Consider the following 13055-nt stretch of genomic DNA (forward strand, 5'->3'; position numbering starts at 1 on the left):
AGTGAAGAGAGAAGGAAGAGACTTACGAGGAAAAATGAATTATATTTTTAATCGAAGTCACGTGATTCACGTAAAAAAGATTCCGATAACAAAATTAACAACAAAAAAAAAAAGTATTTTATTTTGACTCGTTCAATTTAGTTTAGAATACTAACTTTTATTCTTTGTAGGTATAAAGGGGATTTGGTGGAATATACTGTTTGGGTGTGGGACCGTTGGGACTCATCTTTTGAAGCTGCACATGGCAGACTCGAACATTATTACACATTTCATCTTTAATCCTACATTTTAAAATTTAGAATTCAAATAGTTAGGTTTCAAAAATAGTATAGTTTGCTAGTTTTAGATATTTTATTTTCAGGTAGTATATTTATTTTATTATTTTTCTGTAATGTTTCTTTTTGTTTGGTTCGATTACTCTGTTATAGGGTTGTTACATGTTTAGCATGACCAGCTCTAAGTGTCTTGTAACTTAGGATAGTTTATTTGACTGACTCTAAATCCTAATAAAGATGCATTACAGTTTTAAAAAAAAAAAAAAAAAAAAAAAAAAGTCAAAAACTTTTTATTAGGTTACACAAATAATTCTGACTGGAATTATAATTATACGGTAAAAATCAACTCTTAAAATTATATATTTACCCCAGTATCACCGACACTTTTATAATTAAAATTCCACCCCCACGTGACCGGTGACATTTAATGGGATGTGAAAAAAATAATTTTGCGAGGCAAAAAAAAACTAAGTCCCTCAGATAAATATAAACAGTGAAAACGCGGTGGGGTGTGATGCCGGTGATGAATATTACAAAATCACGTGGGGGTGGAAAAAGTGTCGGTGATACTGGGTAAGATAAATTATATATGTTGATCACGTGATCTGATCGTCAAAATAAATATGACGACGCGAAATGTTTTTGTTTATGTTTTTTTAACCTTTTAACCTTTCTTCAACTTTCTTTTAAAATATCAGGTAAGAAAAACTTGTGTTCTTTATCTTTTTATTTTCCTAACTTTTTACATTTTAATGTTACTAACTTGCTTTCTTCACTAACTTCATACTTTTTTTTTATTACTAACACTAATAATTTACTTTTTAACACTATTAATTTGCTTTCTTCACTAACTTCATACTTTTTTATTACTAACACTAATAATTTACTTTTTAACACTACCAATTTGCTTTCTTCACTAACTTCATACTTTTTATTTAATACTAATAATTTACTTACACTAATATTTACTTTCTTCTTTGATACTAACATACTTTATTTTATTTTATTTTCTTACAAATTTTTATATTTATGATTATATCAAATTTAGTATTTTATTTATGAAATATTGTGTATATTTTTTATATTTTAAGTCAATAAAAATTCATAATTTCACTTTATAAATTGCCTGTTATTACTGTAATATTTAACCTATAATTCCTAAAATATGGCCTAAAATTTGGCTCAAAAATCACACAATAATTGTATAAATTCAGGTCAAAAATAGGATAATTATTGAATGAATTGCCATGCAATAATTGTGTGATTTATTGCAATTTTTAGCACAATTATTGTATGGTCAAATATACAGAAATCGTAGTGAATTTAATTGAATTATTTTTCAACAAAAATCACACAGACTTTTTTCATAGGGGATTAATTGTCATCGTTATACAACTAGTATATCATGGTATCGTTCAGAGAATTTATCTTTACCTTTATTACAAATTATAGTATTCTAGTCAAATCTTTACAAGCTTAATTAACGTTGAAATGAAATTTGATTATATTAATTCAGGCTATTTATCGAAAATGTCCAAATCTTAAACACCTTAAATTATTGTTAAGAAATTGTTATATTTAGAATAGAAAAAAATATTAATTAAATATCAATATTTATTAATAATGTAAATAAGTAATTATTTGATATATTAACTAATTTATTTCCAGTTGGTTTACTTAAATTAATGATTAACTAAAATAAATCATTATCATATTTTTTAATTGTCCTTTCTAATTAAAATTACCTTTTTATTAGTTTAGCAAATATTTACATAATATTATTAGTAACTTAGTATAGATAGAATTTTAAATAATTTTATGTTCGAAAATTACTTAGTTATAGGGTTTTACAATTTATTTTTATTGTATTGCTCTAAGTGTTTTTATATTTAATTATGTAATTGTTCGCAATTTTAAATAATTAATAAAACGCGTTACTATTTTAAAAAAAAAAAAAAAAAAAAAAAAATTGTCCTTTCTAATTTAAATTTTACGACCAAGTTATTTTATACTGTTATTATTATTCATTCAATTATATGAAATGAAACAGTCATGAAACAAAGAATAAATTGCCAGAAAATTCAAAAAGAAATTGGACAAAAATCATACTAACTTATTTCACTTTTTTGTTGATTTAAAAGATTATCCAGATTTTTTTTAGCACCATTAATATCTTTTTGCATACCTTCACCTTTTTCATATAATAATGCAAGACGTTTTTGTGCTTCAACATTCCCTCCTTGTGCAGCCATTTTATAGAAATTAATAGCTTCTTCTTTATTATTATCAATTTCAATTCCATGTTCATAGATATAACCAAGTTTATATTGAGCATCCATAAATCCTAGATTAGCTGATTTTTTATAAAATTCGAATGCTCTAATTTCATTCTTATTAACACCTAGGCCTAATTCATAAAATTCACCTAATTTATATAATGCAATTTTATTATCATTTTCTGCTGCTTTATGGTACCAATAACAAACATTATCTAATTCATTGATAGTATTCGTATCGTTACTAAGACCATTTTGTTCATTATTATTCTTTTTACCAGCTGCTTCATTATATAACTCAAAACCCTTTGCTTTATTAACTTCAGTTCCAATTCCATTTACATAGCAATATCCGAGGTAAAATTTTACATTAAAATAACCATTTAGAGCAGACATTTTATAATATTCAAATGCTTTAATTTCGTCTTTTTCAACCCCAGTTCCTAATTCATAAGCTTCACCTAAATTGTATAATGCAATAGCTTTTCCATTTGTTGCTGCCATTTGATACCAATAAAAGGCTTTTATTTGATCCTTTTTTACTCCCTGACCACAACTATATAAATAAGCAAGATTAACTTGTGCACCACCATCTCCTTCTTCAGCTGCTATACTATAAAATTCAAATGCCTTTGTTTTATTAATTTCAGTACCGATTCCATAACCATAACAATATCCAAGTCGTAATTGGGCTTTTAAACATCCTTTTTCAGCCGATTTTTCATAGTATTCAAAAGCTTTAATTTCATTTTTTCCAACTCCTTCTCCAAATTCATAACATAAACCCAAATTATATTGTGCTACTTCATTTCCATTTTCGGCAGCTTTATCATACCAATAAATAGCCTTTTCTAAGTTTTTTCCTGTTATCTCACCACATTCATACATTAATCCTAGATTAAATTGTGCGGTTACATGTCCGTTTTCTGCCGCCTTTTCATAAAATTCAAATGCCTTTGTTTTATCAATTTCAGTTCCAATTCCATAATAATAACTATTTCCAAGTTGAAATTGAGCATTTAAGCATTCTTTTTCAGCCGATTTTTCATAGTATTCAAAAGCTTTAATTTCATTTTTTTCAACTCCTTCTCCAAATTCATAACATAAACCCAAATTATATTGTGCTACTTCATTTCCATTTTCGGCAGCTTTATCATACCAATAAATGGCCTTTTCTAAGTTTTTTCCTGTTACCTCACAACATTCATACATTAATCCTAGATTAAGTTGTGCAACTATATGTCCATTTTCTGCTGCCTTTTCATAAAATTCAAATGCTTTTGTTTTGTCAATTTTAGTTCCAATTCCATAATAATAACTATTTCCAAGTTGAAATTGAGCATTTAAATATTCTTTTTCGGCCGATTTTTTATAATATTTAAAGGCTTTAATATCATCTTTTTCAACCCCTTTCCCTAATCTGTAACATTGGCTCAAGTTGTACTGTGCTACTTCATATCCATTTTCTGCTGCTTTATTATACCAATAAACAGCTTTTCCTAAATTTTCTTCTGTTTCTTCACAATATTCATATAATAATCCAAGATTATTTTGAGCCACAGCATGTTCTTTTTCAGCTGCTTCTTCATATAATTCAATTGCCATTGTTTTATCAATTTCAGTTCCAATTCCATTATCATAACAATATCCAAGTTGAAACTGAGCATCTAAATATCCTGATTCAGCTGATTGTTTATAATATTCAAAAGCTTTCATTTCATCTTTTTCTACTCCTTTACCTAATTCATAGCATTGCCCCAAGTTATATTTTGCCATCTCATTTCCATTTTCAACTGCTTTATTATACCAATATAAAGCTTTTTCTAAGTTATTACCTGTTGCTTCTGTTGCCTCACCATATTCATATAATAATCCTAGATAAAATTGTGCAACTATATGTCCTTTTTCTGCTGCCTTTTCATAAAATTCAAGTGCCTTAGTTTTATTAATTTCAGTTCCAATTCCATTAAAATAACAGCATCCAAGTCTAAATTGTGCATCAAGGTGTTCTTTTGCAGCTGATATTTTATAATATTTAAAAGCCTCAATTTCATCCTTTTCAACTCCTTTTCCTATTTCATAACATTGTCCCAAGTTATAATTTGCTGCTTCTTCTCCCTTTTCAGCTGCTTTATTATACCAATAAATGGCTTTTTCTAAGTTTATTTCTGTTTCCACATCATATTCATACAATAATCCAAGACTATTTTGTGCCATAGTATGTTCTTTTTCAGCTGCTTCTTTATATAATTCAATTGCTTTTGTTTTAATGATTTCAGTTCCAATTCCATTATAATAGCAATATCCGAGTTGAAATTGAGCATCCAAATATCCTGATTCAGCTGATTTATTATAATATTCAAAAGCTTTAATTTCATCTTTTTCTACTCCTTTACCTAATTTATAACATTGTCCCAAGTTATAATTTGCTGCTGCTTCTCCTTTTCTAGCTGCTTTATTATACCAATAAATAGCTTTTTCTAAGTTTATTTCTGTTCCTATACCATATTCATACAATAATCCAAGACTATTTTGTGCCATTATATGTTCTTTTTCAGCTGCTTCTTTATATAATTTGATTGCCTTTAATTTATTAATTTCAGTTCCAATTCCATAGTAATAGCAAATTCCAAGCTGAAATTGAGCATTTAAATATCCTTTTTCAGCTGATTTTTTAAAATATCCAAAAGCTCTAATTTCATCTTTTTCAACTCCCTTTCCTAATCTATAAGATTGACCCAAGTTATATTGTGCTACCTCAAATTCATTTTCTGCTGCTTTATTATACCAATAAATGGCCATATTTAAATTTTTTTCTATTCCTTCACCATATTCATATAATGATCCAAGATGATTTTGTGCAATACAATGTCCTTTTTCAGCTGCTTCATTATATATCTCAAATGCTTTTGACTTATTAACTTTAGTTCCAACTCCTAAATAATAACATATAGCAAGTTGAAGATATCCATATTTGTCTTCTTTTTTGTATAATGTTGTATACATTCCAAATGCTTTATTTTCATTTTTTTCTACTCCTTTTCCAAGTTCATAACATTTTCCTAAGTGAAATAATGCAGTCTTATTGTTATTATTTGCTGATTTTTTATACCAATAAAAAGCTTTATTTAGATCTATATCAGTTCCTATACCATATTCATAATAATCACCAAGACAAAGCTGTCCACAAATACTTTCATTATTTATAGCTTTATTCATCCAATAAATTGCTAAATTATAATCAATTTCAGTTCCAATTCCATATCTATAAGATGTGCTTAAATACACTTGTGCAATATGATAATTGTCATTTGCTGCTTTTAAAAATAATTTAAGTGCCTTATCATCATTTTGTTCTTCTGAAATAAATTTATTAAAATAAAAAAATCCAAGAAAAAAAATATAAGGTGACTTTGTTTGGTTTTCTTTAAGCCATTCAAAAATAACATTTGAAGTTTGATTTGAAAGAAATATACAATGATTAATGAATAACTTTGTCTCATCAATATTATTTCCTTCATCTTGTGTTTTAATTAAAAGCATAATTAATTTATCAGTTAAAATATTTATGTTATCTGTTACATTAAATATTTCTGAAAATAATTTTTCTGCTTGATTTAATATAATTGAGTTAATTTCATTATTTAAATGATCTAGCATCAATTTACTTAGATATAGTTCAGAATTATTACTTAACATATATTCTATAGAATTATTACTAAGCATACATGCTAAATCAGATATAATTGATTGAGGATGATTCTCTTGTAATAATTCTGTTTTGATTTCCAATGAATTAATCTCATCATTATTTTCTCCAAAAATTACTTGTTTAAGAAATTTAACAACTTGATGAATAGTAGGACGGTTAGTTGGATCATCTTCCCAACATGCTAGAAAAATTAAATAAATTAGTGTTCTTTAATTAATAATATAATAACATGCATATGATAACTTAAATTTACCCTTATATAAATTACTATATTCAATAGGAGTATCCGGGACAATTTTTTCTCTTTGTCCTTTTATAATATTCATGATCAAATTTGCATCATATTCTACATTTTCAGCATAAAAAGGTCTATGTCCACTCGAAATTTGCCAAAGAAGAACTCCTACACTATAAACATCTGACTTTGCATTTAATTTATATGACTGGCTTTTATCTTTAATATTATTCAAATATTTTGGGTCGATATAAGGAACAACACCAAGAACATTTGTTGAATTGTATGATATATCAGTTATTTTTCTTGATAAACCAAAGTCCGCCAGCTTTATTTTATTTTGATGTACAAGTACATTTTGTGCATGCTATATTTGACAAAAATGCTAATTAATTTCATTAAATAATAATAAAAAACAATATTCAATAAATTATTTATTGCATTACCAAATCACAGTGAATAATTCCTTCGTTATTTAGACATTCTACAGCATTTGCAAGTTGGAGCGCTAATTGATATTTATCATTCCATTCAAGTTTATTAAAATTCTCTTTTAAATAGGATTGTAATGATCCACAATCAGCATACTCCATAACCAATAAATATTTGTTTTCTAATCTTGAGATTCCGTAAAATCGAACAATATTTGAATGATAATCAACTTCGCGTTGCATTTTTATCTAATATTATAAATATAATAATAATATAATATTAGTAAGGACAAAACAAAAGACATTATTGTAATGTTTATAATAATAATTTACCTCATTAACGATTTCTTCAATAGTTAAGTTAAATGGATATTTTAGAGCCATGACAGTATCAGAATCTTTACGATTTACACGAAAAACTTTTCCAAAAGATCCATTATTTATTTCTTCTTTATTAGTGAATTCAGCATAATCATAATATTTAATATAATTTTCTGATATTGCTTTTTCTAACCAATCAGTATAAGTATCAGAAACTTTTCCAGTTATTTCTGTCATGTTTTTCAAGTAAAAATCTTATTTTAAATTATAATATTATTCAATAATTTGAAAAATGTTTGAATAGAAGATCCTAAACGCAATGTTTTTTTTGTTTATTATAGAGGTAACACAAATTTTCAAATTTGCCACATGACCAAATTTAATTTTATTTTTTCTGAACACAATTATGCAGTGATATGAATTACTTATTACTACAGTTTCAGATTAGATCACAACTTGTTTATTTAAGGGACATCCTGGCTAATTATTAACCCTCATATCAAATAATTCGATAGATTTTTTTGTGCCAAAATGATGATCATATCCCGGAATGCATTACAATATTGACAATCATATCTTAAAATGAAAAATTATGAAAAATTGTGCAAAATTGTGCGTTTTTATGGATTAGTTAGTGCATTTTTATGGATTAGATTTTGCATTTGATCTAACCATAAATCCAAATTTGGATGAAAAAGTCTCAGATAATTTTATATATATATATGTTAGTATAGCGAAGCCAACGTTTTATGGGTCGGCAGTGGGATTTAGATCGTCTCGTAGAGCAATTAATTCTTATCCCCCCACAACTATTTAGTAACTAGTTAGCTAGAACTTTATTTTTGTAACTCGCGTTTTGTATCTTTATTCTAAAATTAACAAATATATGAGTTGAACCTTAAAAAAAAAAAATAGCGAAGCTAACGTTTTTTAGATTTTTTTTTGATTGAAAAAGGAAATAACTTTCCATTTTTACTTTAATTTTTTCTCTTTTCGTAACAACTTTTTTTTTGTTGAAAAAAAAAAATAATAAAATTTATAAAAATAAAAAAGGAAATACCCTACCATTTTTGATTTACTTTTTTCTCACGGCTTTTATAAATAAAATATTTAGTATGCCTCCAGTTTATAGTAAGGATTTAAAACAACGTATAATATAATATCTTCGACATGATTTGTTGGCTTAGTTATTATACTTTTGTTGTAAGTCAATCCCACAGTATATTTAAACACATTCGGCACCCAAAGCAGGTTCCTTGTTTACTTAAGTTTAGTATATTGTGTATCAGCTATTATTTTTTTTATAATTTGGATATAATTTAAGAAATTTGAGTTTGATTTTATTTTGGCTTATAAAGTTTAATTTTGAGCTAAATTTAGTTAATGATCTTGATTTTTTGATTTCCCGATTTCCCTTTATACAGTACATACATGTGATAAAAAACCACCGACTACATCTTTTTGCAAATGGCTATAATTAGTAATTATAAAATATATAAAAATATCAATTTTTTTTTGAAGAAATTGTTGATTTAATAATAGATTATTATAACCAAATCCATATCCGAAATTCTCTAAATAAGTAAATACAAACAAGATTTTTGAATAAAGATTTTAATTCAAATAAATTAATAATTTATTGAGTAAAATGAGTACCAAAAGAATAATAATAAATAAAATAAATAGATTCTAATACATTGAATTATTCAAATATTTTTCCTAAGTTGGTTATAAGTTTAAGACGGGTGAGGAATAAATTTTTCTTTATATAATATTTACATATAATTTGAACTAACTAAATCCTTAATTTATTTAAATAATATAGGGAGTAAGTTATTTATTTACAGTTGATTTCATAATATACGAGCACCTAATAGTTACCGAGAGACAACTCGGTACATCTGGTAAAACTCGGTAAAGTTCAGAATAAGGTAAAAATATATTGTTAGATTCGGAGCATTGGTCCGAGCACAGTGGTGTTACTGGTGTAGTTTTTATTTTATTCTGAGTTATAGACCCGGATCCGAGTTTGGGCTGGCAAACTTTAAATTCACCCGGCCCGGGTCCAGACCGGCACATGATTTTCGTTACCCGGATTTTCGTAATTCTGGCCAAAATCGTCTTAATTCCGGCCGAAATTAAACTGGCCAAAATTAAGTTAGTCGATTTTTTTTTGTTTTTATAACAAAACTAGCTGGATGCCCGTGGGCCTGGCTAATTAAAACAGTTACCTTTCCGCTAAGCTGTTATATAAAGTCTAGAATGGTTATTAGCATTAAAAGTTTGTGGTAAATAGGGAATAAGTCTGCGTAATTTACATGCATAGTGTGGCAAGTGATTTTACATTTTACATTGACAAAATAAAATAATAATAAAATATAATAATATGTAATACATTTTTTTATTATAATAGTCATTATAATAGTTATAGTGGTTCATTAGGAAGCTGGGCTGCCTGGGCAAACCCAAAACAACATCCAAAGAATCATTAGACCTAAAAAAAGGTACTAAACTTTAAAAAAAGAAAAGAAAAAATGATTAGTAATTACGAAAAAGAATTCTTTAAAAAAAATCAAAAATATAATTCAGACTAACCTTCACTCTGAAAGGTATCACCAAAACCTAAAAAAGAGAAAAGGGTTGTTCCCTACAAAAAAAAGTTAATTAGTGACATTTTTTTAAAGTTTAAAATTCATTTTCAGAACTTATCCAAGTTCTCAAAAATTGATCGTCTACTAAAAAAGAAAAAAATGAAACATCGTTAAAGAAATAATGTTATGAAAATTTTATTTACCAAAATTTACATCTGTCCAAGGTGTTGCAATACTGTCTAAACCACAAAATATAGAATACGAAATGTTAGTTAACATTTCATTTCATTAAGAAATAAAAAAAAATTAATGAAAAACACTTACAAATTCCATGTCCGGAAAGACCCAAAGAGCCACCCTACAGAATGCAAAATAAACATTAGTAAACATTTCGTCAACTAACATTATGTTAAAAGAAGCATTTAAAAGAACCTACTAAATTTCACGCGTCCAGAATCATGAATAAACCATATAAAAAAGGAAGAAATGTGATGTCAGTAAATGTTTTGTTAAAAAATTTTTCAGAGAAAAAATACTCACCACAATTCTGTTCATGTATAAATTATTCCTTTTATTCAGCCATCTAAAAAAAATGAAAAATTAAAAGAAATGTATTACCAAATTTCCACGCGTCTGAAGACAAACCAAGAAAACCACTGAAACCTAAAAAAAGAAGACTTTATTTTTTTGGTTTTTTTTGTGTTTTTTGCACAGTTATTAAATATCTGTAATTGCTGTTATTAGAAATGTTCAATTCTCCCAGTAAAATCCTTGTGCTTAAAAATTTTGAGAGCTGTGCAGGCATTAGAAATTAAAAATTAAATGTAAAAGAAAAGGTGTATTTTTTTTAAAAGAAAGGGATTTTTTTTTCGTCATGTGGGAAAATTCAGAAACTGAAAAATATTTTTTTTAAAAAAAAAAAGAAAATTCGTTGTATGGGAAAATCAAAAAACTGAAATTTTTTTTTTAAAAAAAACAATGACGATTTCTAAAAAGACAATGATGATTTCTCATGTGAAGAAGTTTTACGCCAATCATTTATGCAGCCTAATTCAAAATTGTATTGGGATTAGGGCTGCCCAATTAAGCTAATCAATGTCAAATGATGCGCCACTCCGAAAAAATCTGTAGCACAGGGCGCAGACACATGATGCTGGACGATCCAATGTAAATCCACCTTTTTATGCAAGGTAGTCTTAACGTCACGGTCGCACAATGCCTTTTTTTTTATAGATATAGATGATATAATAATAGTCCGGTACAACATTAACAAGAAATGTACTTAACGAGACGGAATTTTTGAAGATTCCAAGGAAATCTATTATCGGTATCAATAATAGTACCATTACATGCTATCGTAGAATTGGCATTTTCTTTATATATACTACGGATGATAAAGAATAGATGGTTCTCGAACAGGTAATTCTCCATATCCAAAGAAAACGCCGTAGATTTCCCCAGTGAAGTAAAGAGATCCAAGGGATTTGTTGAACTAGTACAATTAGCAAATATGAATGCGTATCCTTCATCAATCGTTGGAGTGACAGTCATATGATTTTGAGATGTAAGATTTTATTCCTCTTACAATTGAATCAAACCAAAATGCTTAAAAGTCCCATTGTCAGCTCCTCATAAAAAAAAGAGATAACAAATAAATTAGACCATACATAAAAAAATTAAAATCAAAAATTTTTTATTAATTATATGATAAAATTACACTTTAAACTGTAGGAATTTAGAATTAATAATGATACCGAAAGGCGTAAGTTTAACACAGATGAATCCCTTGTCTTGTTCAATGTTTGTTTTAAAGTAAGAAGGGAGAGGGACATTATTATAGAAAGAAAGACCCAGCTGAATTTTACTATAAAAAAAGATATATCAGCAGTATACACATATAGTATCAGGTATTATGTTTTTTTTTAAAAAAAAACTAACCTGGAAACTTGGATCTTTCCACTTAAATCAACAAGTATTGCGCGTTTTTGGTAAGTAGATAAATCATTTTCATTATCAGTTACCATGTAGGTAACTAACAAAAATTACTTTTTATAGCATACAACTCCATAGGATTATAACTCTAAATCATACGAAAATTAACTTTTCGTATATCTAATTTTTCCATTGAAATATCAATTGCATTAATAGATCCATTTGAATAAATTGTTCGAAACGATAACTTTTGTTCTAAATAAATATAATTAGCAATTTTATTAATTGGACGAATTAATTATACGAGCAACCATCGTGTCATCATCAATTTTATTATATTAAATACAAGAGGTGTTTTGTCATTTTCATTTTGCTTCTCGTCGAAACTAATAATAGAATCTGATTCTATTGGTAATATTGGTAATATTACAAATAAAACAACTAAAAAAATAATTAAAAAATAATTTAATTTCATTTCGTAAAATTTAATAAAATTTGAAATAAAAAAAACGACGGTCGACGGATAAAAAAAAAATGAAATTATATAAAGTTTTTCTGGTCATAAGACTTTTACTCGTAATTACGCAATGCGGCTTTGTTTGAAAGTAGGATATCCTCAGAATTACTTCTGGTCGTCGTGGCGTGGCCGATTATATTTTTAAATTAAATGTTACTCAACAACAAATCAATAACGCGTGAAACATCGAAAAAAGCCAAGAGTTGTTTTATTTTTCTTTTGATTTCCGAATCGATCACTAATTTAGGCCGATCTTTTAAGCATCAAAATTCGGATTTTACTTTTAAGGATTAGGGATTGGAATCAATTCTACCCAAAATCGAATTAATCGAAAATCGTATCTAAAAATCGAATCTCAATAAATCAATTTTTTATATTATGGTGCAACAAAAGTGATCATGTCATTTCTATAACTTTACGCCGTTACGGTAAAAAAAATAATATCGGAATTATCAAAATTGCTGAAAAATGATCAACATTTGATGATCAACACATAAATCACTTTTTTCTCACCATTACGAAAAACATGGCTACCACTACAGTCGAAGAAACAGAAAGACAAAAATTGGAAAATTTCCAGGTCTTGAGGAGTATGATTCCCTTGCATGGTGGGCAACAAACAAAGCCCAATATCCTATATTGCATAAAATGGCAATGAAATATCTTTACATTCCGGCTACCTCAGTACCATCAGTTACTCTTCAAAGAAATCGCCTAGATTCAAGCATCATTAATAAACTTATGTTTTTAAAAAGAAATAGAAAA

General features: G+C 27.0%; 2 protein-coding genes across 2 annotated transcripts; both read right to left on the reverse strand.

Annotated features, from left to right (window-relative positions):
* Window positions 1-2383: 2383 nt before the first annotated feature.
* Window positions 2384-7487, reverse strand: OCT59_016120 (uncharacterized protein; the record flags this gene model as incomplete). The annotated part of the gene is made up of 4 exons (XM_066132258.1): window positions 2384-6444; window positions 6517-6865; window positions 6945-7178; window positions 7263-7487. The coding sequence occupies 4 exons, from the start codon at window positions 7485-7487 to the stop codon at window positions 2384-2386; spliced, it is 4869 nt and encodes a 1622-aa protein (XP_066003261.1).
* Window positions 7488-9862: 2375 nt separating this feature from the next.
* On the reverse strand, window positions 9863-11392 carry OCT59_016121 (uncharacterized protein; the record flags this gene model as incomplete). Its single annotated transcript, XM_066132260.1, has 6 exons — window positions 9863-9897; window positions 10045-10080; window positions 10166-10199; window positions 10382-10424; window positions 10505-10575; window positions 11129-11392. 6 exons carry the CDS (start codon window positions 11390-11392, stop codon window positions 9863-9865), a joined length of 483 nt encoding a protein of 160 aa, XP_066003262.1.
* Between the last annotated feature and the right edge of the window lie 1663 nt (window positions 11393-13055).

Source organism: Rhizophagus irregularis, chromosome 24, assembly GCF_026210795.1.
Source record: "Rhizophagus irregularis chromosome 24, complete sequence".
NCBI classification, from domain to species: Eukaryota; Fungi; Glomeromycota; class Glomeromycetes; order Glomerales; family Glomeraceae; genus Rhizophagus; species Rhizophagus irregularis.